This window comes from Trametes versicolor (assembly GCF_000271585.1).
Source record: "Trametes versicolor FP-101664 SS1 unplaced genomic scaffold TRAVEscaffold_2, whole genome shotgun sequence".
Classification (NCBI taxonomy): Eukaryota; Fungi; Basidiomycota; class Agaricomycetes; order Polyporales; family Polyporaceae; genus Trametes; species Trametes versicolor.
Genome location: NW_007360322.1, coordinates 634,835 through 662,800, shown reverse-complemented (window position 1 = coordinate 662,800; position 27,966 = coordinate 634,835). Strand labels below are relative to the sequence as shown.

At 56.6% G+C, this 27,966-nt stretch overlaps 12 protein-coding genes across 12 annotated transcripts; 9 read left to right on the top strand and 3 right to left on the bottom strand.

Moving 5' to 3' along the window:
• Nucleotides 1-862: 862 nt before the first annotated feature.
• On the top strand, nucleotides 863-3,184 carry TRAVEDRAFT_34004 (cytochrome P450; the record flags this gene model as incomplete). The annotated part of the gene is made up of 11 exons (XM_008035443.1): nucleotides 863-1,111; nucleotides 1,169-1,283; nucleotides 1,410-1,441; nucleotides 1,490-1,555; nucleotides 1,609-1,708; nucleotides 1,768-1,913; nucleotides 1,974-2,212; nucleotides 2,337-2,630; nucleotides 2,692-2,778; nucleotides 2,842-2,961; nucleotides 3,016-3,184. The coding sequence occupies 11 exons, from the start codon at nucleotides 863-865 to the stop codon at nucleotides 3,182-3,184; spliced, it is 1,617 nt and encodes a 538-aa protein (XP_008033634.1).
• A 1,626-nt stretch (nucleotides 3,185-4,810) lies between these two features.
• On the top strand, nucleotides 4,811-6,301 carry TRAVEDRAFT_114038 (uncharacterized protein; the record flags this gene model as incomplete). Its single annotated transcript, XM_008035917.1, has 5 exons — nucleotides 4,811-4,945; nucleotides 5,075-5,756; nucleotides 5,805-5,920; nucleotides 6,002-6,110; nucleotides 6,189-6,301. Coding segments are annotated over 5 exons (1,155 nt in total), but the record flags the coding sequence as incomplete, so codon positions are not given.
• A 1,777-nt stretch (nucleotides 6,302-8,078) lies between these two features.
• Nucleotides 8,079-9,794, top strand: TRAVEDRAFT_26273 (uncharacterized protein). The gene is made up of 4 exons (XM_008035333.1): nucleotides 8,079-8,487; nucleotides 8,561-8,880; nucleotides 9,034-9,303; nucleotides 9,359-9,794. The coding sequence occupies exons 1-4, from the start codon at nucleotides 8,174-8,176 to the stop codon at nucleotides 9,565-9,567; spliced, it is 1,113 nt and encodes a 370-aa protein (XP_008033524.1). The 5' UTR covers nucleotides 8,079-8,173; the 3' UTR covers nucleotides 9,568-9,794.
• A 1-nt stretch (nucleotide 9,795) lies between these two features.
• Nucleotides 9,796-11,940, bottom strand: TRAVEDRAFT_26272 (uncharacterized protein). The gene is made up of 6 exons (XM_008035332.1): nucleotides 11,637-11,940; nucleotides 11,539-11,574; nucleotides 11,438-11,483; nucleotides 10,909-11,386; nucleotides 10,067-10,856; nucleotides 9,796-10,015 (listed from the first exon to the last, which is right to left on the bottom strand). The coding sequence occupies exons 1-5, from the start codon at nucleotides 11,713-11,715 to the stop codon at nucleotides 10,074-10,076; spliced, it is 1,422 nt and encodes a 473-aa protein (XP_008033523.1). The 5' UTR covers nucleotides 11,716-11,940; the 3' UTR covers nucleotides 9,796-10,015; nucleotides 10,067-10,073.
• A 1,386-nt stretch (nucleotides 11,941-13,326) lies between these two features.
• On the top strand, nucleotides 13,327-14,558 carry TRAVEDRAFT_42942 (alpha/beta-hydrolase; the record flags this gene model as incomplete). Its single annotated transcript, XM_008035545.1, has 5 exons — nucleotides 13,327-13,643; nucleotides 13,712-13,922; nucleotides 13,980-14,114; nucleotides 14,166-14,268; nucleotides 14,329-14,558. The coding sequence occupies 5 exons, from the start codon at nucleotides 13,327-13,329 to the stop codon at nucleotides 14,556-14,558; spliced, it is 996 nt and encodes a 331-aa protein (XP_008033736.1).
• Nucleotides 14,559-14,993: 435 nt separating this feature from the next.
• Nucleotides 14,994-17,241, top strand: TRAVEDRAFT_42941 (alpha/beta-hydrolase; the record flags this gene model as incomplete). Its single annotated transcript, XM_008035544.1, has 5 exons — nucleotides 14,994-15,310; nucleotides 15,379-15,571; nucleotides 15,640-15,774; nucleotides 15,829-15,931; nucleotides 17,015-17,241. 5 exons carry the CDS (start codon nucleotides 14,994-14,996, stop codon nucleotides 17,239-17,241), a joined length of 975 nt encoding a protein of 324 aa, XP_008033735.1.
• Nucleotides 17,242-18,219: 978 nt separating this feature from the next.
• On the top strand, nucleotides 18,220-19,451 carry TRAVEDRAFT_42940 (alpha/beta-hydrolase; the record flags this gene model as incomplete). Its single annotated transcript, XM_008035543.1, has 5 exons — nucleotides 18,220-18,536; nucleotides 18,605-18,815; nucleotides 18,868-19,002; nucleotides 19,055-19,157; nucleotides 19,222-19,451. 5 exons carry the CDS (start codon nucleotides 18,220-18,222, stop codon nucleotides 19,449-19,451), a joined length of 996 nt encoding a protein of 331 aa, XP_008033734.1.
• Nucleotides 19,452-19,907: 456 nt separating this feature from the next.
• TRAVEDRAFT_42939 (alpha/beta-hydrolase) lies at nucleotides 19,908-21,135 on the top strand (the record flags this gene model as incomplete). The annotated part of the gene is made up of 5 exons (XM_008035542.1): nucleotides 19,908-20,224; nucleotides 20,301-20,493; nucleotides 20,562-20,696; nucleotides 20,751-20,853; nucleotides 20,909-21,135. The coding sequence occupies 5 exons, from the start codon at nucleotides 19,908-19,910 to the stop codon at nucleotides 21,133-21,135; spliced, it is 975 nt and encodes a 324-aa protein (XP_008033733.1).
• A 707-nt stretch (nucleotides 21,136-21,842) lies between these two features.
• TRAVEDRAFT_42938 (alpha/beta-hydrolase) lies at nucleotides 21,843-23,067 on the top strand (the record flags this gene model as incomplete). Its single annotated transcript, XM_008035541.1, has 5 exons — nucleotides 21,843-22,159; nucleotides 22,211-22,409; nucleotides 22,485-22,619; nucleotides 22,678-22,780; nucleotides 22,841-23,067. The coding sequence occupies 5 exons, from the start codon at nucleotides 21,843-21,845 to the stop codon at nucleotides 23,065-23,067; spliced, it is 981 nt and encodes a 326-aa protein (XP_008033732.1).
• TRAVEDRAFT_160508 (3-ketoacyl-CoA reductase) lies at nucleotides 23,066-24,700 on the bottom strand. The gene is made up of 9 exons (XM_008035916.1): nucleotides 24,636-24,700; nucleotides 24,465-24,583; nucleotides 24,362-24,398; nucleotides 24,183-24,305; nucleotides 24,002-24,130; nucleotides 23,809-23,947; nucleotides 23,583-23,754; nucleotides 23,354-23,521; nucleotides 23,066-23,289 (listed from the first exon to the last, which is right to left on the bottom strand). The coding sequence occupies exons 1-9, from the start codon at nucleotides 24,682-24,684 to the stop codon at nucleotides 23,182-23,184; spliced, it is 1,044 nt and encodes a 347-aa protein (XP_008034107.1). The 5' UTR covers nucleotides 24,685-24,700; the 3' UTR covers nucleotides 23,066-23,181.
• A 221-nt stretch (nucleotides 24,701-24,921) lies between these two features.
• On the top strand, nucleotides 24,922-26,050 carry TRAVEDRAFT_160506 (uncharacterized protein; the record flags this gene model as incomplete). Its single annotated transcript, XM_008035915.1, has 5 exons — nucleotides 24,922-24,945; nucleotides 25,048-25,284; nucleotides 25,348-25,485; nucleotides 25,545-25,718; nucleotides 25,776-26,050. The coding sequence occupies exons 2-5, from the start codon at nucleotides 25,152-25,154 to the stop codon at nucleotides 26,048-26,050; spliced, it is 720 nt and encodes a 239-aa protein (XP_008034106.1). The 5' UTR covers nucleotides 24,922-24,945; nucleotides 25,048-25,151.
• A 94-nt stretch (nucleotides 26,051-26,144) lies between these two features.
• Nucleotides 26,145-27,658, bottom strand: TRAVEDRAFT_42935 (uncharacterized protein; the record flags this gene model as incomplete). Its single annotated transcript, XM_008035540.1, has 10 exons — nucleotides 26,145-26,372; nucleotides 26,438-26,545; nucleotides 26,595-26,639; nucleotides 26,700-26,796; nucleotides 26,853-26,975; nucleotides 27,028-27,039; nucleotides 27,097-27,134; nucleotides 27,197-27,294; nucleotides 27,358-27,424; nucleotides 27,467-27,658. 10 exons carry the CDS (start codon nucleotides 27,656-27,658, stop codon nucleotides 26,145-26,147), a joined length of 1,008 nt encoding a protein of 335 aa, XP_008033731.1.
• Between the last annotated feature and the right edge of the window lie 308 nt (nucleotides 27,659-27,966).

The following is a 27,966-nucleotide window of genomic DNA, read 5'->3' as shown; positions in this document are numbered from 1 at the left end:
TCCTTATATACTACTGGGGAGGACGATGAGTAAGCGTATAAGAAGAGAGCATGTGACGTCCAGAGGACGCTGACTGAGCGATGAATAACGCTGAGTAAGGGAGCATAATCGACATAAGGTCAGATAGTCCATGGCTGAGTAATGCGAGTAATCCGGACGCTGTCTAGAATAGTCCGGAACATCGTAGAACGTACCAGAATCATATGGAGGGATGGCAGGATGCCAAGTAAGTACAGAACAAAAGAATGTACGTATATGGTAAGTAGGAAAGTCCATGCTGGCGTATGGTAGACGCACAGCCACTATCACTGCCACTCCCGGTCCAGCACAGCCGTAGACACAGAAGTTCAACAGGACGTTGTACCAAGCGTGTAATCTGTCCTGGTAGAGATTATTGTTCGGAACAGTGACATACCCATACCCGGCTCCCGCCGTCCTGTAACCACCAGACGGTGCAGAAGACTCGTGCACCGCCGGGGACAGCGGACTCGGCGGAGAGCTTATGTGGCGGAGCGCCGGGTGCTAGCGCCAGCTTTCCTCCCACCATGATGCACGACCGCCCTCGGCCCCTCGCACCCTTTTGACTGTCCAACGTTGACTCCCTTCCCAGAGAGCGCTATACTTGCTACGGACAGTCATTGGCAATGACGTGAGTTTTCATTGACCATCACCTTGGCCCTATAGCTCTTGCATGGATGGTTAGGCCTTCGGACGGTCCGCCCCCCGCTCCGAGTCGACATGTCATCCCCCGGCGACTAAGAAGCGCGGAAATGTCGCTGCGCGTTGATATCGTGGCGATATAAAGTCCCATGTTCAGTCCACGGGGCCGTAAACTGCCCTGTCCTGAACCTCTACCCTCCCAATGGGCCTTACCACCCCGTCGCCCGAGATCGGCGCTCTCTTGCTGACTGCTTTCCTCTATGGAGCCTGGAGATTCTATGGATTCCTGCGTGTGGTATACTTGACTCCTTTAGGTGCCCTTCCAGGCCCATCAACACCCAGTTTGGTGTATGGGAACATGAAAGAGATCGCCGCGATGGACGACACTCTTCTGCCGGACACCTGGTTCACACGGTATGGCAAGAACCTGATTGACCGTGAATTCTTCATGGTCCGTCGTGATTACACCTTTTTCTCCTCCCACGATCGCTCACACACACGAATGTAGCGACCGCGCCTCTGGTCGCTCGATCCTCTAGCCATCCACCATATCTTGTCCCATCCCAATGATTTCCCTAGACCAGAAGAAGCGCAGAGGGGTATTCGCGATCTCTTGGGCCGAGGTACGCTTCCTCCCTTGCCAATATGACATTCCTCACTGAATCTCTTCCCGCAGGATTGCTCTCCGTCTGGGGTACGTTTGCAACACCTGATGATGAAGGTAACTTGTTCTGAACTTCATAATCTAGGCGAGGAACACAGGAAACAGAGGAGAATCTTGGTCAGTGACTTCGTCTCTGTAAATACTGGAACTAACGCATCTAAGCAGAATCCCGCCTTCGGACCCGCGCAAGTCCGCGACCTCACCCACATATTCGTCGAGAAGTCAATTGAGGTGCGTTGGTCTCCTCGGCATACCCCACGTCAGTGATTGTGACACACTCGCAGCTACGTGAATACTGGGCCAATGCTGCGCGCAGCGGCACCGCTCGAGTGAACGTCAACAGCGATCTCAGCAAATTGACCCTCGACATAATTGGCATAGCAGGCATGATACTCGTCATCTGCAGTCGCGCCGTGCACGCCTGACTTCCTTTGCCTCTCTAGGATTCGGATATAACTTCAACGCCCTGAACCCGGAAGGCACACCCAATGAGCTCAGCATGGCGTTCAGAAAGCTGTTCATGGGCACCCCGTCTATCTCATCTCTGGGACCGGTCCTTCGACTTTGGTTCCCTATCCTTAAGCGTATCGTAAGTGACTGGTTCGCTGTGCGATAATTCAGCGGTCATCTGGCTTATCTTTCGCATCAGCGCACCGAGCGTGGGGCTACACTCGAGTATGCGTCTCAAACATTTCAGCGCATCGGAACGCAGCTAGTCGAAGATCGGAAGGCCGCGATTCTCAAGGAGGCTTCGGAGAAACACCTACAGGGCATCGAGCGCAAGGATCTGCAAGGCCGTGATCTGTTGACGCTCCTCATCCGCGCCAATATGGCTCAGGACGTCCCGGAAAGCCAAAGGTTGTCTAACGAAGACGTCATAGGCCGTGCGTCCCTTTCGCTTCTCCCGCGAGCTCCAAACTAACGCGCCCTTGTTGTGCAGAGATCCCGACGTAAGCGTCCGGTTTACAATGCTATACCGCGCGTTCCGCTGACATCCGCTTCCTAATCTCAGGTTCCTCCTTGCGGGACACGAGACAACGAGCACCTCGTCCACTTGGGCCCTCTATTCGCTCTCCAAGTACCCGAAAGTGCAGCAGAAGCTTCGTGAAGAGTTGTTATCCGTCTCAAGCGACACGCCGACGATGGAAGAGCTCTCAGCGCTGCCCTACCTCGACGCCGTCGTGACTGAGACGCTCCGGCTGCACTCCCCGATCCCAATGCTCACTCGGGTCGCTGCCAACGACGACGTGATTCCGCTCGGCGAGCCGTTCACCGATCGACACGGCAAGGTGCACAGCGAAATCCGGTAAGCAATGTCGAAGCGTGCAGTGTGTCGATCAACCCCTAAACGCTCATTGTCGTGACAGGATCGCCAAAGGCAACAAGATCATCGTCCCCATAATGGCGATGCATCGCTCCCGGGAATTATGGGGCGAGGATGCCATAGAGTTCAAGTACGCTCGTTTCCTCGATCGCGCAACGTGTTTGCATACACTAACGTCACCGCGTCCCCGCAGACCCGAGCGCTGGCAGCAGCCTCCCGAAGCTATTTCGGCGATCCCTGGCGTATGGGGCCACCTACTCACCTTCATCGGAGGCCCGCGCGCGTGCATCGGATATCGCTTCTCCATCATCGAGTGCGTCTGACTGGTGTGCCTCTGCTCTCGTCTGCAGAACTGATGTTAGGCCAGACTCAAGGCGATTCTGTTTACGCTCGTCCGTGCGTTTGAATTCGAGTTCGCTGTGCCTTTGGACGACATCGTCAGCAAGACCGCACCTTTGGGCCGTCCGTCTCTGCTGAGCGAGCCGGAGAAGGGGTACCAACTACCGCTCATTCTCAAGCCGTACAAGGCTACCTGAGCTGGGCGACTGGGTATTGGACAAGATTGAAACGTTTAGCGTCGGTATCGTGAGTTCGTCTTATTTATGACAGAGTTGGATCGGTCTATTGTTAGGAGATTCTTCGAGTCGAATCAACGTCGTCCCTTTTGTGCGATATCCTACCTCAGTATTAAGGACGCCATTAAGGGTTAGTGGCCCTAGTTCGCCCCCCTAACACGTTTTCCCCTGTCCCCTGACTATATATGATGAAACGTAACCTCATCCAAGGAGCCTTTCCCGGGCCAACAACACGCGCGCATTGTGCGGGCAACTCTGCTAGTGAGTTCGCGACGACTTCTTTGTAGCCAAAACATCGTCATAGCGGATAACCTTGCAGGTATTAGTTGTAGGCGATCCCCGCTTCGAGCTTCGCGCTGGCGCAATTGGTGATGAGCGTGTCCGGTAGATTTAGGGTGTGGCTCGTTGATCCCCCACACCCGGGTCCTTGTTCAATCTTCGCCCGATAACAACACGAGGCGAGGAGCAGATCGTCCGTACGCCACCGACATTGCTGGGCTAGACCAAGCTCCTCAGCCATATCGACCTCATCTCTCCCAACGCCTTCGCCTTGGGCTCTTGGGTCATCTCCGTGCTCGTCAAACATTCATTTCCAAGCACGGACTTCTCGTCTCGTAAACAGCGCGGGGATTCCCATCGGAGTACCTTTACGCCCACGCACCTGCCCGGCTCGACCTCCGAGCAATCCCCAACCGGCAAGGTGCAACGTCTTTCCCGGGCGGCGTCGCGTCTATCTGCCGTATAGCACAGTGTGCGAAGACATATCTCGAGATCATTGCCCCGAGGCACGCCGTGCCGGGCAGTGTCTCGGCCAGCATTTCCCGTGATAGCATGAGCTCGCCGCAGCACGTCGCCGCAACGGCCTCGCTGCGCTCGCGTCCCATTTCTGTACATAACGGTAAACACCCCCTTTGACTCGCGGTCGCTACAGTTGCCGGCCGCACATGTCCAACACGTTGTGCGCAGGAGTGACGGCTAAAGGCAGCACGCCCAGCTTGGGGTCGCCGGGGACATTAATGCCCGCGCCCACCACCAGGTACTGTTCAGGCCCTCCCAGTGCCATTCACGCTCTGCGGACATCGTCCGTGTTCGTTCCTGTGCTTCGCGCAGCTCCCATAGGCTCTTCCTCCGACGCGCTCGAGTGCGACCCACCCGCATTCTCACCGCCCCCTCTGACGATCTAGCCCGCGCGGCCATCACCCAAGGTTCTCCCAGGTCGCATTCAAATGCACGGTGAGCCCCGAGCGACGACCGTGGTAGATGAGCTCCCTCCCCTCCCCATCCCGCCTCCTGGAGGCCCCCACCTTTTGCCCCCGACACCCCCTCCCCGCGACACGCTGTCACTCCCTGGGTTCGACTCCATGCGTGGTGGAGCGTACAGTCCTGGACTGCTTTCTCTGACTCCCCAGCCGGGTTTCTTGACCCCGCGCTCGTTCAACACGTTGTCGCCTCCCCTCGTGCACACGCCCGGCGCCCACGAGTAAGTCGCGCATTGCGGTCTAGACGCGGATCCAGGTGATAGCGATCGCTCACATCTGCGCCCGCGATCACAGCGTCGAGCTCCTAAACGAGCTCCACGAAGCGAGCATCTCGCCCACGCCCATCCACGAGATCCTGCGCGACCCCGCAGTGCTCAGCAGCCTCCTCTCACACCGCAAGAAGCCACGCCGCGCGTCCTCAAGCTCGCAGACCCCGCGCGGGCGCACCCCATCCTCTGAAGATGTCCCCCCTCTCCCTGAGCGGGAGCGCGAGCGGGCGCTTCCCCCGCGGGAGTCCAGCCGTGCGCGCGAGCGCGAACGCAGCCGGGACCGCGAGTCGACACGCACGACGGACACCGCATCGACGGTGAAGCCGCGCAAGGAGAAGCGCGATCGGGAGCGCGATCGCGACAGCGACAGTGCGTCGATCCTCACACACGTGCTTGCGGAGGAGGAGCGGCAGGCGCGGCACCTGAAGGCGGTCCTGCGGCAGACGGGCGCGCGGCTCGAGGAGGAGCTGCGGCGCGCGGACCTCGCCGAATCGCGCGCGCGCACGGCGGAGATCACCGCGCAGGACCTCAGCGCGCGACTTGCGGCGTCGGACGCGGCGCGGCACCAGATTGAGCTCGATACGACGCGCGCACAGGAGGAGTGCAGGCGGTGGCAGATGCAGGCGGATGCGGCGGAGCGCGAGACGCGCAGGCTGCAGGCGGAGCTTGGACGTTCGGAGAGGGCGCGGCTGGAGAAGGAGCAGGATGAGAAGGAGGCCCGGGAGGCCGCGCGGAGGGTGGAGCAGACGTTGAGGGAATGGCAGGCGAGAGAGGCGGGCAGAGAAGAGGTGCGCAGAATGGAGATAAGGAGACGAGCGACAGATCACCGTGACGAGGGGTATGAGAACGGACGCGCGGAGGGCTACGAGACTGGCCGCGCCGATGGGTACGATGAAGGGCGCGAGGAGGGCCACCGGGAAGGGTACGAGACGGGGCGTAGTGAAGGCTTTGCCGCTGGCCGGATGACGGGCTTCGAGGAGGGTAGAAAAGCTGGCTTTGAGGAGGGTAGGAAGGCCGGCTTCGACGAGGACAGAGACGCCAGCTACTCGGAAGGGTACGAGGCGGGCTACGCGCAGGGCCGGAAGGAAGAGCGAGCGCGGGCCCTCGATGCCTTCGACCGCTTTGTCGAGACTGAGATGGACCACCGGAGGAGCGTGTCTGACTTCGGGGTGAGTGGCCCACCTGAGCGTCGTGTATACCCTGCTTGAGCTACTCGATACTCATCGACGTGATTCGTGTATTGCGCACAGGATGACCGCACTCAGCGGTGGGTTGAGGCCACCCGGAAGATGCGCGAGCGCGAGCCATCCCCTCTCCCCTCGCACGAAGTCCCTCACAGAGCACCCTCGGAAGTCAGGAGTCCTCCGCCGTATCCTAACCCCGCGCCCATGGGGCGCGAAGCCCTTCCAGCTCCCCTACCGGTGCGTGCAACACGAGACCCATCCCCCGCACCGAAGCTCGTCTGGCTTCACCGACCGCTCAATCGCCAACAGGAAGCGGGGGAACCCCTCTCAAGGAGTCTTCCCTCCATTCCCGAGCAGCGAGCCTAGAGATGTCTGTTTACTGCTGTATGCCTTGATCGTGTCAAGGGGTGGTGCCGATCGGAGTTGCGTTTGTTGGACTGTGGCTGTATGAGCTAGGATTTAGGACCGTTCCGTGAAGCCGTCTGCTTAGATACTAATGTTATACCGCGTATCTCGGATTTGGACTGTCATAGTGTACTCGCACCGCTCTGTTGTATAGTTCCATGCTGCGTCGATACGGATACTTATGAGTCGCAACGCGGCTTCAAAGTCGATACGCCTGCCATGTCTGGTACGTGCTGGCCCCTGTAACCGATAGGTCAGCCCATCATATATGTGCGCTATGAGAGACACGTACCTGCCGTTGCGGAAATGCTTGTGGTGGATGGACACAGGAGTGAATGAGGGCCTTAGTCACGTACAGTGACGAGAGTCAATCAACGCGACTGACTTCCTCCAGCAAACTCTGCAGGCTTACGGGGCGATATGACAAAACAGAAGACTCACCAGTAGCTACATCATTGTCATACGGTACAGAGATCGCAGTACAGTGCTAACGCGACTGGTCAGACACCGGGGGTCGAAAGTAACGGAGGGCGATTCGTTAGGGCGACAAGACGTGGCCGCAGTGACGTATCACTGATAGGACTCCTCTGGTGTTGTCGGGCGAAGGCCCAGGTTTGAATGACCCGCAGTGGAAGAGAAGGCACCCGCAATGGCTGTGCCCTTGTGCAGGCGGTGCAATGCGCGAGAACAGGACGGCGTCTATGCACTTTTCCGGGAGGAGTGAGCCACGATCTGATAGTCGTCGAGAGTGTGTGCGGTTGCCCAGGCGGTGTCCATTCACTTGCTTATGTGGTGATAGCGGGGTTGCCTTGAGGGTCCCCATGGCGCAGAGGGTTCGCGCTCGTTGCTCTAACGAATGATGGTCGAACGTTAGGGTGTCAGGATGTCGAGGTCAGAGATCATCGACGTAACCTTGTATCGAACTGCGAGGGAAGCCGTCTCCGGGCTCCTCGGGAGCGCCTGGGATAGGTGTGCAGTGGACGCTTTCGCGAACGGCACAGTGGCATAGTCTTGAACGGCGAGATTCGGGACCGCAAAATGTTGAGATCAATGTTGTGTCGTGACAACGATGGCCCTCTGAGCGGCGAAGAGATGGGCTCAGCCTCAATTGATTTATGACGTACTCTGACAGAACATGTTAGCATCACCACAGAAACTCGAAATGTCTACGAAGCTCACGTATGTTGATCTCAATTTGAATACGGCTCCAACTTCATAACATACATACCAGTCACTAGGTTAAGACAGAGTAGACCGTACGGTCGTGTAGCGACAACCAAGGTCGACTGAGGTGTTCTACAAGATACTGAATTAGGACGAGGCAAGGTATATAAGCACATACGCAGTGTGTCCGCTCGAGCTTAGCATCTCGACAGGGGTACAAGATGCGAATATGTTGTTGTGCAGCGTCACTGCGGTCGCTCTGAAGATATTTGCGTAATTTGAGGGGTCTTGCCCACGGAGGTGCGAGAGTGGTGATTACCTAGAAGCTGCGCCGTTCCTCAACAGTTTGTCTCACTTCAAAAAGCTCCGCCCCAAGCCTGCACGTCCTCAGCGCTCTTCGTCCATCTTCCACTTGTACAGCCCGATGATTGCCTCCGGTGAATCTGGGGAACCTGTGCAAGCATTTCTTGAATCAGCGGAGCGGAGCCAAACGGGGTGAAAAGCAATGCGAAGAGGGCGAGCGCTGCAAAGGACTGATGAAGATGATCATGATGGATCAAGCCACTCCTACTTAAGGTCCACCTTTCCTCTTTACCTTCACCACCACCGGTCGCCAACGCTACACTCGTCGTCAACACTCACCCCAATTCTCCAACGACGACTACCACGATGAGCACGGTAGCATTGCCCCCGACCCCCAAGTCGCCCAGCGTGGGTGCCCGTCGCAAGGGTCCCAAGCAGCTCCCCAAGCTCCCGCTCTCCGCTTTCACGCCTCCCAACACCGGCACGTCCGAGCAATTCCCCCTTGCGCCAAGCCCAAACTCGCTGCAACCAGAAACTGTTGTCGATGGCCATGTAATCGCTCCTGATGGCAGCCTCACTAAGTGGAAAGAGCAGACAGGCCAGGCCTTGGGCGGCAGGATAAGAGGTGTTGTGCTGTCACTGCATGGCGCGCCCGAGGAGGTGGAGAAAGTCGTTCAAGAGTACGTCCATCTCGCTTAGATTGCTCTGCGCATTAGCAGGTGCTGCGCGGATCGCTTACGGCGTCCTCCTTAGCATCCAGTCTAGCGCATCGAGTTCGACGACACCCATCCTGGCCATCGCTGTTCCTTTTGTCCTCGAAAATGGCGTACCCACATCGCCGCCTTCCTATCTCACCGCGGACGCCTCTGCGAAACCCACGATTGTGCTCTCGACAACGTTCAAGGAGTCGACACCGGCAGCAATCGAGGCGCTCGCATGGGCTCTCACACAAGGTTTCACCGTGAACATCGACATCCAGAGTGATCTGCAACAAGAGAGCGGTTGGGAATCGTTGGAAGTCCTCCTCACGAAAGCCACTGAGAGCCAAGACGCGAAGGGCAAGATTGTTCTATGTGCGTATCTCCTATTTTGGTCGTCGGTGCGGCGGGATACGCGAAACAGGGATCGGATCGGCGCGCACTCGTCCCATTTTGGCAGGCGCTGTCGTCTGCGCCCCTGCCGTCGAGTCTCTGGAGAAAATGCTGAGACTAATAATTTGTCCGTAGCCAACATCCTCCCCCCGCCCGACAGCCTCGCCCTCCCCATCGTGAAGCTCCTCACCCACCAGCTCTACCGTAGCTATCAGGCCCACATCGCCTCGCTCTCCCTCTTCTCCAACCTCTTCGTCAGCTTCCTCCCCCCCGCATGGGGAGCTCCTACTCCGCATACACCCGCGCCGACCGGCGTCGACGTGGACAGTGAGGAGAGCAGGGAGAAGGCTGCTCGGCTAGAGTCGCAGGAGGCCGGGGAGTGGAAGCGCCGCATCAAGATGTACAGTGCGTACCCTCGATGCTATACTATTAAGGCAGCGCTGAGATGTTTCATTCACAGTTGGCCCGACTGTCGAGGCGTTCGGCTTCTCGCGCATCTTCTTCGGATCGTCGCCCTCCGCGCCGCTCACCGCGACCACGCCCGCTTCAAGGGCGGGCGACTGGTTCGAGCTCGCCCGGGAGTCGTTTGCGGAGCTCGGCGTCGAACAGGACGCGATCGACGCCGTGTTTGCGGAGAACGCAAAGCAGGTCTATGGTGGTTCGTCATAGGTGCAGCCTGATTTGCTGTGCTTGTGGTTCGCTTCTTGGATGTGCGCCGGATGGAACTCATGAATTGGCGATATGGCCTTGTAAGATGCGGCGAGTCTGTTAGATGTTATGACTAACATATTTATGTGGACTTTGATCTGGACGGGGCGGAGGTACAGAATGTCAATGATAATGTGCGCGTATGCTACGCTGTAACGAAGCGGCGTCGTTCCTATGAAAGCCTACCAGTGAGTACTGCCGCACTACTGGTCGTGCAGTTACGGCGAAGTTGAATCAGTACAGATCAGCGAATTGTACGGTATGCTATGCTATGTAGCGTTGTGCTGGGGTTCCAGGCAGTGATTTATACAGGGCGACGTCATTTTATTACACTCGAAAGGTTACAACGACCTGGTACGACCGCGGAGGCGTGCTACCTCGATTGACTCTTTCCGAGAAGGCTTCGAATCTGGGCAAGGTGAGCACTGTTTCATTGCACGCAATGATGGTGTACACTCACCAACGTATCAGTGGAGCTGGGGTGTGGTCCAGTCGATCCACTGGGCAGCGTTCCAGGTGACGCCGTTGAAGACCTTGTTCGAGTCGAAGAAGGTCGTGCTGACGTTCTGGCCGAGCAGGAAACGGTTGAAGAACGCGTTGAGCTGCGGCGTGAGCGACGACGGCCACGCGCAATGCGCGTGCCCGCCGACCTGCTCGAACCCGTGGTGGTCCGCAACCCCGAGCGCGTCCCACACGGTGTGTGCGGCGGTCATGCACCCGAACGAGCTGAGCGGGCTGAGCCACACATAGTCCGTGTTCTCGAACGAGATCATCGGGCGGGGCGCGATGAGCGCCGCGAGGCTGTGGTGGTCGAACGGCAGCGTGTTCAGGTTGTTGACGTAGTTCGCGAAGTTCGTGGAGAACCACACGTTCTCAGTCACGATCTCTGTCGCGGTCTGCACGACCGAACCCTGGTCCTGCTCGTACTTGGACAGCCGCCAGCACGCGTCGCCGCCCGAGCCGGACTCCTGCGGGATCGTGAGCGCGATGCGCGGCTCGAGCGCGCCCGCCATCAGCGCGCCCTTGCCGTTGCGCGAGCAGCCCGTCACGCCGATCTTCTGCGTGTTGATGTTCGCCGAGGGGGTCTGCTCGAGCGCGTCGATGATGCGGCTCACGCCCCACGCCCACGCTGTCATCGCGCTCGCCGTTGCGGTCTTGCCGTAGAGATTGTAGAACAGACCGACACCACGGCTCGTCGACGCGTCGTTCTGCTGGGCCATGTCGGAGTTCTCGAAGATGAGGGTCGCGATCTGCAGTTGGTGTTAGTGCATGCTGCAAAACACGCATAGCTGCATTACTCACGCCAGCGGGGACGGGGATGCTCAGGCCCTCGTAGACGATGAGCAGCGGCCATCCACCAGCGGGCGGGTTGCCAGACGGGAATGTGATCTTGGGCGCAAAGGTGATGGAGGAGCCGCTGTTGCTTGCGGTGATCGTGAGCGTCCCAGAGGTCCCAGACTTCGACAGCGAAGCCGTCAGCGAAGACGGCTTCCCGGGGAGAGCGCCAGCCTCGTAGCCCTGGATGAGCGCCAGGAGCTGCTGGCTGCGGCACTGCCAGTCCGCCGCGGACTGCACTGGGGTCCCGTCGTTGAAGATGAAGGGGTTCGGGAGCTTCGCGTTACTGAAGCCCGAGACGGTGGACGCCGTCGCGCAGGCACCTGCTGGGCTTGTGGGCGCAGGGGCCGAAGTCGCTGGGGCCGTGGTGGGGCTGGCGGGAGTGGTAACGGGAGCACTAGTGACAGGCGGCGGGGCGCTCTGGGCAGCTCCGGGAAGACATTGTCTAAATGCTTCATGTCAGATGGGCCGTACCGTGTAGGATGAACAGACGTACGAATAGTACGCGTTCATGACCGTGCATGTCGTGCCAGAGACGCAAGCTAGAAACAAGAAGATGAGTAAACCCGCTGCGCCGAACCGGTATGCAGGACGTACTCGTGGCACCGCTCCATCCAATACCGCCGCATTGTCCTATAGGCAAAAATAGTCAGGAATCCGAAGCGAAATTATGAGAAATTAAGGAAGGAACACACCCCACTCGGCAGCCTGACCATGGACAATCCGGACAAGGGCGAGGGCCACACTCAGCTGCACCGCGGTGAAGAGCTGCATCGTGACAGGCGAAGGTTCTTCTGCGGGGAGCCCTTCGTTATTCAAGGCCGTTTTATAGCTCGACGGGGGGCACACATGGCACTCCCGGAACGCAGGCGCGCCCGAGAATGCTCCCGTCACAGAATTGTGTGTGGCAGACACGGGCCGCCGTAGAGTGGGCCCTTACGTGCCAGTGGGCTTCGCGTCTTCAGCTCGGGACCATAGATGCGTGCCCCGTGACTGGCACGGATCGTCGAGGTAGCTGTCAGCGTAACGTATTGGAAGAAGGCGAAGGCAGACGTCACAGAGGAGGTGAGGTGTAATGGTCGGTTGTTTTTCGCGGTGCTTGGCACACTTCGCGTACAGCATATTCGGACCAACATCGGGCGCGCCCTGGGACTCACCCCTTGTTTAGCTCGACGTCGAGGCGGATATACGGGAGGTGTCAGCGATCGGAGGCTTCTGGCCATCAGAGACGCTATGGGTGCTCCGCTGGCTTCTGGGCTGATGACAGCTAGGTTTGGTGTTTCGCCGATGAGGCTATTTAAAGGAGGCTGTAAGATGCGACAGGTGACGAAAGCGCATGACCAGCAATGAACAGGTCAAGGAAACGGAACAAGAAAGCGAATGTCCGCCCTACTGACGAGAGTTGCTCCGACGGTCATTTGCGGTCCGCACGATGCATCGGCGCCCGGCTCCCGGGGAAACAAAAGTGGGTTTGGGCTGTCTGCGGCTCCGCGTGGGGACCTGATCGCTTTCAAGCAGTCGTTCAGACATCGAATTCGCGATGGCACGTGGAGACAGAACGCCCGAGAGTCCATGCGGGTCTAGACAAATCGCGTCTGCGAACAGTTGCCGCAAGAAGCGCATTCAACACACCATGGCGAGTCGTCTCCGCCGATATGCAATGATTGTCATGTCGTACAGACGTCGTATGGCATGCCAGACAAGTGCCTAACAGAGTATTATCAGCGTGAAACGGAAGTCCGGGTGGAAGACTGGCACCTGGTGGCGGAAAGGACGCCTAACCAGCGCTACTATACAAAGTACTGCGTATCCCTGACGAGCAAGGATATTCACACTCACAGGAGGGACTTAATGTGAGCTACGTCATTTCTCACCTAAGGTACCATAACCTTGAGCTTCAACCTCAGTGAGGGTAAAATTGACGAGCAAGGATACGCGCCAGCAGGCGCCGCGGGCTTCGAGTACGTCAACTGCGGTCAAGTGCGTGAACGTCGCGTACTCACGGGTACTGGAATAGCGACGTGTACATCATAGAGAACCAGTGGATTTGGTTCTTCTGAACACGGGTACGGTGGAGGGATCCACATTGAGATTTCGGACCTCTAGTCTTGGTAGCTTTGAGTTCAGGGGGGCAACCATACCGCCCGAGAAACACGTAAAGCCTTCGAACTCTAGCCACAACAGCAACGTTCACTGTCTCATCGCAGCTCTTGCCTTACCTTCAAGTTGCACACAAGGCAATTCACGGACGTACGCTGGTGCTTATCAAGGACAATGTGCTGGCAGATAAGCCCTGCTGGTCGATGCGGCGGCGTTGCGACAGTGTAAGAGCCCCCCCTTCCACTGGTAGTCGGACGCATACTCCGCTCGGCCAAGTCTGCAAAGATGGACGCAGCATTGTACAAGGACTTCAAAGTCTCTCGAGGACTCACCTACCACTATTTTTACTCCCCGGCGACGGCGGGGTACCCAACCCTTCTATTCGTGCACGGCTTTCCTTCCAGCTCGTTCGACTGGCACAGGCAGGTGGAGCACTTCAGGCCCAAGGGCTATGGCATTCTCGCGGCGGACATCATCGGCGCCGGTGGAACGTCCAAGCCAGACGACCCAGATGCGTTCCGTCTCATTTTGATTGCGGCGGACATCGTCGACCTGCTTGACGCCGAGGGCTTGGACAAAGTCATCGGGATTGGGCACGACTGGTGACGTTCTTCGTCATTTTCAAGCAAGCATTTTGGTACTGAAACGCACATGTCGATTCTGCGAATAGGGGGTCCGTTATTTTGTCGCGCATTGCGAACCTGTTCGACGAGCGTTTCCATGCGTATGCCTGGATGTCTGCTGTGTATTGGCCGCCCCAACCGTCTCCAATAGACATCGATGCTCTTATCGAACAACTGAAGGCGCAGACCGGAGACCCGCGGTACGGCTACTGGGAGTTCTTCACTTTGGATGGCGCACACGAGCTTTGTGACAAGAATGTAAGCGCACCTTATTGAATTTCTCGTTCTGTTATCGACCTGAGGTCTCACATATAGATCGACTCGTTCCTGCAACTTCTGTACCCAGATCCCCCCGAGCTGTGGCTGGAATGGCTCACCCCGGTGGGGAAGACCCAGCAGTGGCTGATGGAGAATCGTACTCCTGGGATCCCTTCTTGGCTAACGCAGGAGGTGAGTATCATCTTACTGAACATAGCAAGTGTCGCTTTACGCCATCGATAGGAATATCGCACACTGCGCGAGACTCTCAAAAAAGGCGGCCTTGAGTCGATGCTCAGTTTCTACATAGCGGCGGTCAGAAACCTGAACGTCCCAGATGACGAAAGTGAGCCACACCTGCTCGTGATCTCGCCGACTGACGTTGACGTCTTCCGGGCCTTTTCAGACATTCCCCGGGAGACCTGGACGATCTGCAAACCGGCGCTGTGTGTCCTCACGCTCCGCGACGCTGCATGCGCGCCTTCCATGCAGATGCCGATCATAGAGAAGTACCTACCACATGCGAAGGTGGTCGAGCTGAACGTTGGCCACTGGGTAACCTTCGAGGCGACCGAGATGCTGAATGCAGAATTAGAAAAATGGGTCGAAGGACTTGGTTTGCGAAGCTCTGCCTAGGAAGCACGTGCGACAGGTCCTATTTGTATATGTGAACTCGACGTAACCTTCTGAATGATGCGATGAATAGCTCACGAATTTGGTCTCTCGGCGTGCCAGCCTGAGTGAGCAATGACAATGTAATTGGATGATGAAAGGCCCACTTCGGCTTCGGGCTTCCCATCTTCCCATCGAGACAGCCAAAGGTAGGTTTACCCCATCCTATGACAGTGCAATCCCCGATGAGAAAAATGACGGCCATTGCACTGTCAGGTGAGCTCCCGGCAGTCCTCTTCCCTGTCACCTGTGTCAGTCTTCGCTCGGGCAGAAGTCTTCATGACTTGATGACCACAAAGCTGACAGACCCCTGATTATCGGAACAGCCGACCTATAAGGCGGAACTTCTCCAAGTGTTAGTCGAACTCCCCGAACGGTCCCCGTGAGCCTATCTTGAGGATGGACTCCTCCCTCTACAAGGACACCACCGTCTCTCGCGGGTTTACATACCATTATTTTCGTTGCCCTGCCACCCCGGGGAAGCCGACGTTATTATTCTTACACGGCTTCCCGTCAAATTCGTACGACTGGCGACGACAGGTCGCGTACTTTCGGCCCAAGGGCTATGGTCTCCTTGTCTCGGATATCATAGGCGCCAGAGGCACCGCAAAGCCGGATAGCGCAGACGCATTCCGCTTCTCGCTGATCGCACGCGACATCATCGACGTACTCGACACAGAAGGGCTACAGACAGTCGTCGGGATCGGCCACGACTGGTGAGTAGGCGCGAAGCGGTGGCCTGGTGACTGCTTACTCACCAAATCGGTTTTGCGCGCATGCGTAGGGGTTCGGCCGTGCTCTCGCGCCTCGCGAACCTTTACAGTGAACGATTCCACGCCTTCGCCTGGCTCGCGCTCTCATACGTCCCGCCCGCGTGGCAAACGTCTGGGCTTGCGAACGAGGATGCGAAGAATACGCAGTTCGGATGCTGGGAATACATGTCGCGGGACAACGCCTACGAGATGCGCGAAAAGAATGTGAGCCTGCCCTGCAAGATAATTAAACGACTTACGCTAACTTGAGATTACGCCTCGGTACCGTACAGCTGGATAGCTTTCTCCAGCTCGCCTATCCGGAGTCTCCTGAGCTCTGGCACGAGTCGTTGTCGCCGTTGGGCAAGACTCAGGCGTGGATAGAAGCGAATCGCAGACCCGGGCTTCCCGAATGGCTGTCCCAGGAGGTAAGCAGCCCGCCTTCAGCGTGAAACAAAGCTCTGATGAGCAATGATCGCCAGGAGTACGACGTTGCACGCGAGATGTTATCGAAGGCGAGACTCGAGTCGCCTCTGAACTACTACAAAGCCATGGTCAGCGGTGCGAACACGCAAGACGAGCAGAGTGCGTAATGGCACTAAATCTCTATGGCGGTCCATTTGTACATTTATTAATTTTAGCGCATAGTCAGTTTATCGGCGCACACAGCCACACTACAACACATAAGTACGCTTTTCTTACCTAGCGCGCACATAAGTCCCATGTAGCGCGCACACAGTGCGAACACAGCGCGCAAAATTGCCCACCAGGGAGTTATCCGGAGGATCAGATTGCCCAATAAGGAAGGCAAAAAAGGGCGGCCCCATCAGGAATCGAACTTGCAAGCCACTCAGAAACAGGTAGGTGTTTCTACCAACTCGGCCACTAGCTCTATGAAGCTGGGTAAACAAAAAGTAACATATAGTGATCAGCAAGCTCATTACACAGGGTCAATCAATCCACGAACTATGGACAGCCTGTCTTTGTTGATGGAGTACATCTCTATTAGTCTTCTTGCATTTATCTTGCTACTAATTGTACAAAGGGGGATACCACTTCGGGCTGAACAAAATCATGAACCAGAGTCCAAATAGTTAGATCGACGAGCGGGCGCCTAATTGCCATGACAGTACGGATCATAAGTAGTACTTATTATGAAGTACTAAGTTCTGCAGCTGGTTATAGAGTACCTCCTAAAAGTTTCCGGTATTGGAATAGGCTTCGCTCAATGATAGTGTATGTAGTATGTCTCAATTGTATCAAATATCAATGAAGGAGTCCACTTCAGCTTCGAGTTCGAAAGGGTACATAGTAGGCCGCCTAAAGAACACGACATAGCCCTATGACACCCTTACATGAATAAAGGCTTGGTGGCCGAGTTGGTAGAGGCGTCTCCAGATTTTATCTGGAGCGCTCGGGTTCGAATCTCTTACAACCCGCTTTTTGAACTACCATAAGAGGTAAACTTAACCTCCGGATAACCCCACGGCCGTAAGTTGTGCGCGTTGTGCGGAATTTAGTGCGCGCGCTGCGTTAGAAAATGCTTAGTTGCGTGCTTTAATGTGGCGGTGCGCGGCGATAAGCTAGTTGCGCGCTATTTTTAATAAATGTACAATCGGGCCATCATAAATCTCGACGTTTGACTGAGACTCACCCTGTCGCCTGCAGGCATACCTGAGGAAGCGCATAGGATTCAAAAACCGGCACTGTTTATCGCTGCGGCGCGCGACTCCGTGTGCACAGCTGCAGGTGGAAAAACAGTGATGGCCCAGTACGCCCGGCACGCCACGATCGTCGAGTTGAACGTTGGCCACTGGCCGCAGCTAGAGGAGACTGAAAGGGTGAATCTGGAGCTCGAGAAATGGTTAGACACGCTCAACCTGGGCGAGCTCTGAGCGACGTACAATTACTGTAGGTATTGCATAGTACATCATCTATGAGAGTGGAGGGTTAGGCAGCAATCCGAGGATTGGCACCTCAAGGCCTAATGGTGGAAAGAATGCCCAACAAACTCCATACGACTGCGCATACGCCAACGCCACGGATTTGGTCGAGGTACAATAGATCCTTGTTGCACTGTTGCAGTAGTCTAGTCTTGGTTGCGAGCGAAGCGAGCATTCAGAGGCGTTCAGTTATTCAGTGTCGACTAAGTAGGGGGTGCCGGGTGCCGGTGAACGTCTGAACCGTCGGGGGGAATGAAACGTCTCCGCGGAGAACAAACATGTACAAATTCCACGGTTCGCAAGCGGGACTTCTTATTTGACCTGCTGTGCGCCCCACTGGTCGGCTCTCGCTCTATAATCTAATCAAATCATATTTAAAGCTATGATGGACCACCGCAGAAATTTGGGAGTGCATCCGTGAAAAATTGCGTGAACGAGGCGGCATCGAGTGTGGTTGCAGCCTGAAATTAACATTTAAGAAGCAGGCGCCCAATCTTGAGGTAAGCGCCAGATAGGTTCCTTCCATCAAAATCGCAAGAACGCGCCAAAACATATGTACGGCGCGCCGAACCTGGTATGAAGCATTGCGTGGCGGCGCGGCGAACACTTTCGGCGACTCGCCTCCGCTAGTAGCCTCAGTTCAAGGCGGCGACCATCCCGCCCGAGAAACACGCAATCCTTTCAACATTCTAACCACAACCAAAACGGTCACCGGCACATTGTAGCTCTGGTCTTGCATCGAACATGAAGCAGCTCATGGATGTGCGCCAGTGCTGACCAAGGACACGATATGCTGATAAACCAGCTATGCTTACCCATGCATTGCGAGAAACAGTATAAGAACGTCCCCGTCCAAAGGTGCTCAGCTCACACTCACCACACTCACCACACTCACTCGAACGCGCAGACCACTCGGCCAAGCCTACAAAGATGGAAGCAGCATTGTACAAGGACTTCAAAGTCTCTCGAGGGCTTACTTACCATTATTTCTACTCCCCGGCGGCGGCGGGGTACCCAACGCTCCTCTTCTTGCACGGCTTTCCTTCCAGCTCGTTCCTCTGGCACAAGCAGGTGGAATACTTCCGGCCGAAGGGCTATGGTATCCTTGCACCAGACAACATCGGCGTGGGCGGGACGTCCAAGCCAGAAGACCCAGAAGTATTCCGCTTCGCCCTAATCGCGCGGGACATTGTCGATCTGCTTGACGCCGAGGGCTTGGGCAAAGTCGTCGGGATCGGACACGACTGGTGACGTTCTCTCCGAATTTTCAGCAAGCTTGTCGACACTAACACGTACCTGACAATTCCGCCAACAGGGGTTCCGCTATCTTGTCGCGCATGGCGAACCTGTTCGACGAGCGTTTCCACGCGTATGCTTGGAACGCCATTGGGTACTGGCCTCCGCGGCCGTCTCCGATAGACATCGACGTCCTCATCGAACAGATGAAGGAGCAGACCGGGGACCCGCGGTTCGGCTACTGGAAGTTTTTCAATTTGGATGACGCATATGTGCTCTGCGACCAGAACGTATGTGCACCTTGTTAGGTTTCGTCCTGCTATTGACAGGTCTTGCATACAGATCGACTCGTTCGTGCAACTTCTCTACCCAGAGTTCCCTGAGCTGTGGTTGAGGTGGATCACCCCGGTGGGGAAGACCCAGCAGTGGCTTGAGGAGAATCGCCAGCCTGGGATTCCTGCTTGGCTGACAAAGGATGTTAGTGTCCCCTCACCGAAGGCGACGAGTGTCTCTTAACGTCTTGAAACAGGAATATCGTACTGTGCGGGAGACTCTTGTCAAAAGCGGTCTCAAGTCGTCCCTCAATTTCTACAAAGTGATGGTCAGAAACCTGAACGTCCAAGACGACAAGAGTGCGCAGCCATATCTGACCGTGATCTCGCCGACTCGTGCTGACGTTTTCCGGGCCTCGTTTAGAGATCCCCCTGGAGGCCTGGAAGATTAACAAACCGGCGCTGTGCATCCTTACGCTCCGTGACGCTGCGGGCGCGCCCGTCATACAGAGGCCGTACATAGAGCAGTACCTCCCTCACGCGAAGGTGGTCGAGCTGGACGTCGGGCACTGGGTCCAATTCGAGGCGACCGAGCGCCTTAATGCGGAGTTGGGGAGCTGGATCGAAGGGCTGGGTCTGCGAAGCTCTGCTTAAGGGAGGACATGGGTCGTGGCCTATGAGTATACGTGAACTTGACGAATAGCATCTGAACAATTTGGAGAACGGCTTACGAAGTTGGCTGGCGGCGTGCACGAGGAGAACGTAACCAGACGACGGAAAGCCCAATTCGGCTGCGGGCTTCGCATCTACTCACAGAAGCACCCGAAAGTAGCTCTGCACCATCCTATCACAGTGCAACCCCCGATGAGAACGTCAACGACCATTGCACCGTCAGGCGAGCTTCCGGTCTTTCGCCTCCCGGTCACCTGTGTGGCAGTCTTACCCTCATGTTCGGGTATTCGAAACCTCTTGATTACACAATACCTGCATTGCACGAGGTCCGCGAAACTGACAGGCGCCAAATCTGTCAAAGCGGTCGACCTATAAGACGGCATCACGCAAAGGGTAGTCAAACTCACCAGACGCTTTCTGCACAAGAACACTCTCAGCATGGATCTCGCGCTCTACAAGGACACAATCGTCTCTCGCGGGTTTACATACCACTACTTCTACTCCCCCGCCGCCTCAGGCCAACCGACGCTGCTGCTCGTACACGGCTTTCCGTCAAGCTCGTATGACTGGCGACGACAGGTCGCGTATTTTCAGCCCAAGGGCTACGGGATCCTCGTCCCGGACCTCCTAGGGGCCGGGGGCACGTCAAAGCCGGATAGCGCGGACGCCTTCCGCTTCGCGCTCATCGCGCGCGACCTCGTCGACGTTCTCGATGCCGAGGGGCTGCAGACGGTCGTTGGAATTGGACACGACTGGTGAGTATGCGCACAAAAATCATATGGTGTCTCATTGCTCACCGAGCATTTCTATTTTGAACGCGTGTGTGCGTAGGGGTTCGGCCGTGCTGTCGCGCCTCGCGAACCTGTACAGTGGGCGGTTCCACGCCTTCGCGTGGCTGGCGCTCTCATACTTCCCGCCGGCATGGCAGACGTCTGGGCTTGCGGATGCTGGTGCGATGAGTACACAGTTTGGATACTGGGAGTACTTGTCACGGGACGACGCGTTCGTGATGACTGAGAAGAATGTAAGTCTATCTATGCATGTGGGCAGGCGACTTCACGCTGACCTTAGATCATCCCTGACGTGGTACAGCTCGATAGCTTCCTCTTGCTCGCCTATCCAGAGACGCCGGACCATTGGCACAAGTCGCTGGCGCCACTAGGCAAGACCCAAGTGTGGATCGAGGCGAACCGGCAAACTGGGCTTCCCGATTGGCTGCCTCAAGAGGTAAGTAAATTCGCTGCAAGGCGAGAGTAAGCTTTGATGGACGGTGGTGGCTAGGAGTACGACGTCATGCGCGAGATACTGGCGAATGCCGGACTCAAGTCCGTTTTGAACTACTACAAAGCCATGGTCAGCGGTGCGAACGCTCAAGACGAGAAGAGTGCGTACCATCATCCGCTCTCAGCGTGTAACCGCGACTCATTGTGTCCCTGCAGGCATACCTTCGGAAGCGCATATGATACAGAAACCAGCGCTGTTCATTGCTTCGGCGTGCGACCCCGTGTGCACAGCGGGAGGGGGCAAAACGGTCATGGCCCAGTATGCCCCGCACGCAACGATCGTGGAGCTCGACGTGGGTCACTGGCCGCATCTGGAGGAGACCGAAAAGGTGAATCTGGCGCTCGAGAAATGGTTGGAAACACTCAACCTGGGCAAGCTCTGAGCGACGATGCGATCACTATAGGCATGGAATCATCTTGTGACTGGCGGTATCGCGTAGTATCTTCGACATTGGGCAGAGTCTATGGAGGCACGAGGGTCGATCAGTAATCACAAATACGGAGCATCTACAAGTCTCCGCGAGTCGCGCGGGCGGTGCGGGCAAATAAAGCATCAATGTGTACGCTTCGGAAGGCAAGATGTTTGGTATGAACCATGGATCCAGTTCGAGGGGCCGGGATAAATGTCGTCTCGCTCCAACAGTCAGTCGACCTACGCCGCTTGGGACATGTTGGCCTGCCATCGATTGCCAAGAGCTTCAGTGCGTGAACTCAGAACACTGCATAGAGTAACAACTTACCGTTTCGGTTAACACTTGCGTAAACGCGACGTTGGCTCGCTGGCGAATCTCCGTTCGTAGAAGCCACCCCAGTCCTGGTCGGATCACCTTACGTAGGCGCGTGCTAAGCGTCTATGTACCGTCGCCACGCCATGGAAGCTGGCACATGTTCACTGCTCGGAAAGCCTCGTGGCCTAGCATTTCGAAAGTTTGCATCAGGCCCCCGCTCACGCCGGGATATGTACACGACATGCGTAGCCGGAGACTTATCCTATCGCACCGCGCATGCACATCTGAAGGCCGCGCATGTAAGTGAGGGTCATCATATTGAGGGGGGGGGGAGCCAACGAACCATCGCCTCACTCGGATCCATGGACGCCTCCCTTTACAAGACCACGACCGTCTCTCGGGAGTTTACCTACCATTACTACCACTCTCCGGCTACAGAGGGCAAGCCCACGATCCTCTTCGTGCACGGCTTCCCTTCGAGCTCCTACGACTGGCGGCGTCAGGTCGAGCACTTCCGGCCCCAGGGATATGGGATTATCATCCCGGACATTCTCGGGGTGGGCGGCACGTCGAAGCCGGATAGCGCAGACGCGTTCCGCTTCGCACTCGTCGCACACGACATAATTGACGTCCTGGACACCGAGGGCCTCAAGACTGTTGTCGGGATTGGACACGATTGGTGAGCGTGCTGTTGAACGACTCTGTGGAACGGTGGCTGACAAGGGTGCAGGGGCTCTGTGATCTTGTCTCGCCTCGCGAACCTATACAGCGACAGGTTCTACGGCTTCGCGTGGCTCGCGCTTTCCTACCTCCCGCCGGCATGGCAGGAGGTCAAGGTTGGTGGAGAGTGGGATGAGACCGGGAGCGAAGGGTTCGGATACTGGGAGTTTTTGACGAGCGACGACGCAGCGGGGCTATGCGAGAAGAACGTCAGTACCGCTGTTCTCTGGATGTGGAAACGGCACATCAACATGCTCACATGGAACCGCTTCGGCGTGTACTAGCTTGACTGCTTTCTCCAGATGGCGTATCCAGTGACCCCGCAGCTCGTCCACGGCTGGAATCTACCCCGGGGCAAGACCCGTGAATGGGTTGAGTCGAACGTCACGCACGGTCTGCCCGCATGGCTCCCCAAAGAGGTTGGCCGAGCTTTCACAGGGGCGCTGGGATGGAACGCTGATAGCCCTCGATCGACAGGAGTACGATATCGTCAAGAACATATGGGTGAAAGGGGGCCTCAAGTCGTCCATGAACTACTACAGAGCGGTTATGACTGGCGCGAACGTGCAGGATGACGAAAGTGCGTACCGACATCCTTTTTGTTGGAAGTGGTGCTCATTCGGTTGTCTGGGGTGGTAAGAAGTGCCAGAGGAAGCGCGCAACATTCGAAAGCCTACACTGTTCATCGCAACAACATTCGACGAAATCTGCACTCCTGCCCTCGGCAAGGCAGTGATGGACAAGTTTGCCCCACAGACGCAGTTCGTCGAGCTGGCCACCGGTCACTGGCCTCAGCTGGAGGATGCCGTGCGCGTGAACGAGGAGCTTCAGAGATGGGTGGAGAGTCTGAACCTCGGGAAGGCTTGAGCGGCGGTGTTCTGCAAGCATGTATGATGACCGCAAAACTCTTGATTACCGCAACGATGTATTAGCATGACATACGAAGAGCGACAAGAACCATGGGATAGCCTTTCGCTCCGTCTACTGCTGCTTGGCCTCGCGCTCCAGCTTGCGCAGGGCGCGGCGGCGAATGCTCTTGTGTAAACCGTGCGTATAGCGCACGAAGGCCATGTTCCAGCCGACGACGTTCTAGTGAGTGCGAGCGCGAGGTTCATAAGAGCAATACAAACGAGAAAGCGAGCACTGCACATACCATAACATAGTCGAGCAGCGAGTGGCTCCAGTAAGGCGTGACAACGCCAGGGCGCTTCGTCCAAAGCGCGCCGCAGGGGAGTCCCACTTTGGACAATACGCTGCGGACGAAGGCCTTCGGCGTGGGGATGAACGCACTGGCCTTACGAATTTTAGACATGTTCGAGACCTGCGGGGTGCCATGCGTTTGGTGGGGCCTAATCACGCGTAGCTGAATGGGAGACACATACGACGAAGTACGTGTTGACGCATTCCACATCGACGCCCTTGCCGCGGACCTCTTCCGCGAGCGAACCGGTGAAAGAGGACAGGAAAGACTTCGAGCCGGCATACGCCGAGAGCATTGGTGATGCGACGCTGACGCCAGAGAAGGAGCCCATGTTGACAATCAGACCGCGCTTCCTGGGGGACGTGTCAGCGCGTGCAGATTGGTCTCGAACGGTAGCGCCGCCGTACCTCTCGACCATGCCAGGAAGGAGCATTTTTGTGAGCCGAACCACAGAAGATATGTTGATGGTCACGATGTCCTCCATGTCCTGGGGCTTCGTGGCGTGGAAGTCCTCTGGGTACTGGTAGGACTTGCCTGCGTTGTTGACTGCAGCGCGCCTCAGCGTCACTGGAGACATAGGGATCAAAGCCGCAGACGTACTGAGAACACCGATGTCGAGACCTGACAGTTCGGTCTCGAGCTTATTCCACTGAACCGTATCATCCAGTTTGGAGAAGTCCATGGTCACAGCCTTTGCTTGAACCTTTCTTTCCCCCGTAGACTTCGATTCTATCACCGTTGGGATGAGTACATAGCTTCACGTTGTAGGAATAACGCCTACCAATCTCAGTGACGAGGGTCGCCAGTGCCGAGGCGTTGCGGGCGGATACAACAACGTTGAACCCCTTCTGTGCGAGCTGAAGAGCGAATTCGCGACCGATCCCCTCCGAAGCACCAGTCACCACTGTCCACAGATGTCAGGTTGACGTATAACGCGTCAACAGTATGCACAAGGCGTACCTGCCCATGCACCCTTTCCAGCACCATACTTCTTGAGCTGTAGCGTTCAACGTACGTACGAAGGTCAGTGAACGTGCTTGCATACGAATATTTCAAAACGCACACTCTTCCCAGAGACAACGAAGGTTTGAAAGAGGACGAGGAGGGTCTTGAATGCAAACCTAGCGAACGAGAAGGAGCCGACGGCAAGCAAGAAGAGCGCAAGCTTCGGATAGTCCGTCACTAGTCTACTGTCAGGATAGGCTGAGCCTGTATATGAGCTCTTCATGCACACCTATGGCATGCGAAGACGGCACAGAGACTGCAGAGAGTATGTTGGCCATGCCGAGGATGGGGTCGGGGTCGAGGTCAAGAGCAGACCTTACGTCTCGGGCGCTTGTTCTGCGACGCGTCTATACGCGCCAAGACACGCGACACCATTTCTGAATCTTTGGCTCTCCCCCTCACCAAGCCCTGTCCTACCATGAACCGAATTGCGACATTCCGGCCTACCACCGCGTGAGGATACTCCGGGAACGTTCACAGCAGCCACAGAGGATATGCTGCATATAGTGATTGAGGGAACGTTGCGGAAGCATGAGTCAGTACGTCAAGCGGAAAGCACGCCCTGGCGGTTCGCGACTTCGCATGCCTCCTGCCTTCCGCCTCTTCCAGTCATCATCAGATCGATAGTGACCCCTTGCCAGTCTGTGAAGCAAACGCACCTACACTAGCTCGCAAGCCTTCGTCCGAGGACAGAACGAACCAGCAGGCTCTGGCCAGTAGAACCATTTTGGCACACGCAAACCCGATGGAGAACCTCTATACCTTCAAGATCCTGGACGGGTCGCACATTACGGACGAGCAGCTCAAGGCATGCGCCACGCTGTTTAGCAACAATTACGGGGTCTGGGCTCCTAATGCACCAGCTCCATTGAAACCTGGTAAGCATCATATCTCCTCAGTAGTGTAGGTTGCATCCTCTGAATCTGGATGGTTTTGCGTAGGAGCGCGCGTTAGGATGTCCCCTGCTAAACTTCGCAAGGAGTGCTTGAGCGACCCAGACAAGTCCCTGATAGTGACATGCACCCTAGAAGGCGGGCTCGTTGGACATGCGTGCATCACGAAATGGCGCTACCAACAAGGTATCCAGATTCGACCACATCATGGACGTTGGAATGGTCGTTTAAAACCATCTTACAAGGCTACGTCGGCTGGGTCACGCAGCTCGTTGTGGACAATGAGCATCGTCGACGACACATCGCGACAGACATGCTGCGTATGCTCAAGCAGCATCATCCTTGGGTTGACAACGTGACGATCATGGGCATCGCGTCCTCCCATCCAGCAGCCTGCAATAGTCTCTGTAATCTCTTCGGTAATATTTCAATTTGCTCACTTGTTCCCTCTATGTTCGCTGAGCATCTTGCGGCAGATGGTAACACCCGGGACGTCGACCTCCCATTCATAACCCTGCACGCCGCAGCGGCGCTGAGGTGCTCTCCCATTCCGTATCTGAGTGCCGCGCCTCCCTGCGGAGCCCTCGCCGGTACGCCAGGCGGCTCGTATTCAGCAAACACCTCATTTTTCGTCGACCACACTGAGCCTCTGGGGATCCTTCAATCGTACGTCAAGGGCGACAAGTGGGCGTTCGGGGAGCTGCTCGACGGACACGAGTTCCTAGTTCTCATTCCCGTCCCCGGACGTTGATAACCGCGAGGTGTAATCCGCGCCTCATGTACCATACTGATTATCTCGCTTGCGCAGGCATAAGCATACAGCATTTCCAGAACACGTTCCTCCCTCAGGTCGCGACGACGACCTGGTAAGGGACAGGCCCATTGATGTGAATGCTGTCGACAGTCCCGCCGGTCTTGAGCGCGTGTGCCTTCATGCGCTCGACCTCCTCTATGATTGTCGCGTCTTTCCCGGCGCGGGTCCATGGTACGAACCGCCTTCGTGGCGCCGCGATCTTCCAGTCGGGCAGGCTCTCCACCCCGAGCTCTCGCAGGATCTTCAGCTCGACGAGCGACTACGCATATCCAGTGCGTGTGTCAGCGAGGGGCGGGGTATGCGGAATGTGCGAGAAGGGCTCACGTATTCCTCCGGGTTCGCGCGATTGAGGTTGAGTGGCTCTTTGAGGGTAACGGGCGGGTTTGTGATGAAGCGCGGAATGCGCAGGTGGTTCTTCGACGCAGAGTGCGGCTGCGTAGACGTCAGTCACCGACCTTCGTGGACCAAAGAGAATACATACCATGAAGGGGTGCAGGAGGATCACGTCGCCGGCCTCGCCAGTGAGCTACGTTCGACATCCGCGTTAGCTATGCCTTCCCCCTGTACCATGGGGTGTGCTACACACTTCGATAAATTGACTGCATGACTGGATCGAGCAGATAGAACGGCTCCCGTCCGGGTCCTGCGTTATCTGGTTCACGCTCTCAGGATGTTCGTACAGCCTGGGCGTTATCCTCAGCTTGCGAAGCAGGCATATCGAATTCTGTCGCAAGCACACCATTGCACGACGTTCTTGATCCCGTCCGGAGCGATATACGTTCCACCCGCTCGCGGGACGATGTCGTTGAAGAGCACGATGACCGTTAGACCCTGCTCCCCAGAGTCGAGGAAGTGTGTAAACCTGGTGCATCTCTTAATACGGTGTCTATTGTATAGCGAACTTCAGCACGTACCAGTCTCCGTCTCTGTGGTTGAGCTTGTAAAGACAGCTTGTGAGCAGCCGTCAAGAACGAATTGCTTACATGTGCCAATTTCCTAGATCCTTTGGCTGTATCTCTTTCTGTACCGAACCGTGAGCTTTCGTCGCTCCTACAGCCGTCATGGCACAGACTCGGAACGTACGTCGACCCATTCATCCGAGCCCAGGTTTACGATCAGGCTATCACCACAGCTCTCGAAGAGCGTGGGGTCGATCTTGTCCTCCCCGCCCAGAAGCTCACCTGCCCGAGCGGCCTCTAGTCAGCGTCCTCCCTGCCCGGACACATATCAACAGCGACGCGCACACATCGCGCCCCACGCCTTGGGCATGAACTCCCCGGTCGGGATCTCGCGGTGCCGTGGCATGTGGATCTGTGCAATGCCGCGCCTTCAGTCCCTCAAAAGTTGGGGAACCGCTCGTAAGCTGGCCTTCTCCTTCGTCCAGGTCGCCTTGTCCTCCGGGTTGTAGCCCAGACGAACCCAGACGTTCTCAGTGAACGCCCGGAGGTACTCCTCCTTGACCGCCTTCGGGATCTTGATCCATCCGTGCTGGAGGAAGTGCTCGCGCTGCTCGGGGGTGAGGTACTTGTATTCGGTGACGGCCATCGTAGCACATCTGCTGGAGGTCTCGGACGTGGGACGAATGCAAGAACAGATGTTATCTGCGTGCATATACCGGCGTCCAGCACAGGCGGAAGACGGACCGAGATGGCCATATGACCCATAGCTACTGAGGTCATGCAATACAGCTGTTCGGTTCTTGGATAGGCAGGAATAGGCATATAAGCAAGCATTCGGGGAAACATCGACAAAATATGCCGCACACGGCAAACGAATAGCGTCCCAGCACGAGTTCCAACGTTCGAGAACGTACAAGTACAACCACCTACAGCAGTACGTCAATAATGGTTTAC

What these genes read in the sequence shown, in the direction of transcription:
- TRAVEDRAFT_26273 (XM_008035333.1), top strand. Translation starts at nt 8,174, where the DNA reads ATGAGCACGGTAGCATTGCCCCCGACCCCCAAGTCGCCCAGCGTGGGT. An exon ending in GTGGAGAAAGTCGTTCAAGA is followed by an intron (nt 8,488 to 8,560) that starts GTACGTCCATCT and finishes CGTCCTCCTTAG; the next exon opens with CATCCAGTCTAGCGCATCGA. An exon ending in GAAGGGCAAGATTGTTCTAT is followed by an intron (nt 8,881 to 9,033) that starts GTGCGTATCTCC and finishes ATTTGTCCGTAG; the next exon opens with CCAACATCCTCCCCCCGCCC.
- TRAVEDRAFT_160508 (XM_008035916.1), bottom strand. Translation starts at nt 24,684, where the DNA reads ATGGCCAACATACTCTCTGCAGTCTCTGTGCCGTCTTCGCATGCCATA. An exon ending in TCGTTGTCTCTGGGAAGAGT is followed by an intron (nt 24,399 to 24,464) that starts GTGCGTTTTGAA and finishes TGAACGCTACAG; the next exon opens with CTCAAGAAGTATGGTGCTGG. An exon ending in GACCCTCGTCACTGAGATTG is followed by an intron (nt 24,131 to 24,182) that starts GTAGGCGTTATT and finishes CAACGGTGATAG; the next exon opens with AATCGAAGTCTACGGGGGAA.
- TRAVEDRAFT_26272 (XM_008035332.1), bottom strand. Translation starts at nt 11,715, where the DNA reads ATGCAGCTCTTCACCGCGGTGCAGCTGAGTGTGGCCCTCGCCCTTGTC. An exon ending in TGGTCAGGCTGCCGAGTGGG is followed by an intron (nt 11,575 to 11,636) that starts GTGTGTTCCTTC and finishes TTTTGCCTATAG; the next exon opens with GACAATGCGGCGGTATTGGA. An exon ending in GCATCCCCGTCCCCGCTGGC is followed by an intron (nt 10,857 to 10,908) that starts GTGAGTAATGCA and finishes CACCAACTGCAG; the next exon opens with ATCGCGACCCTCATCTTCGA.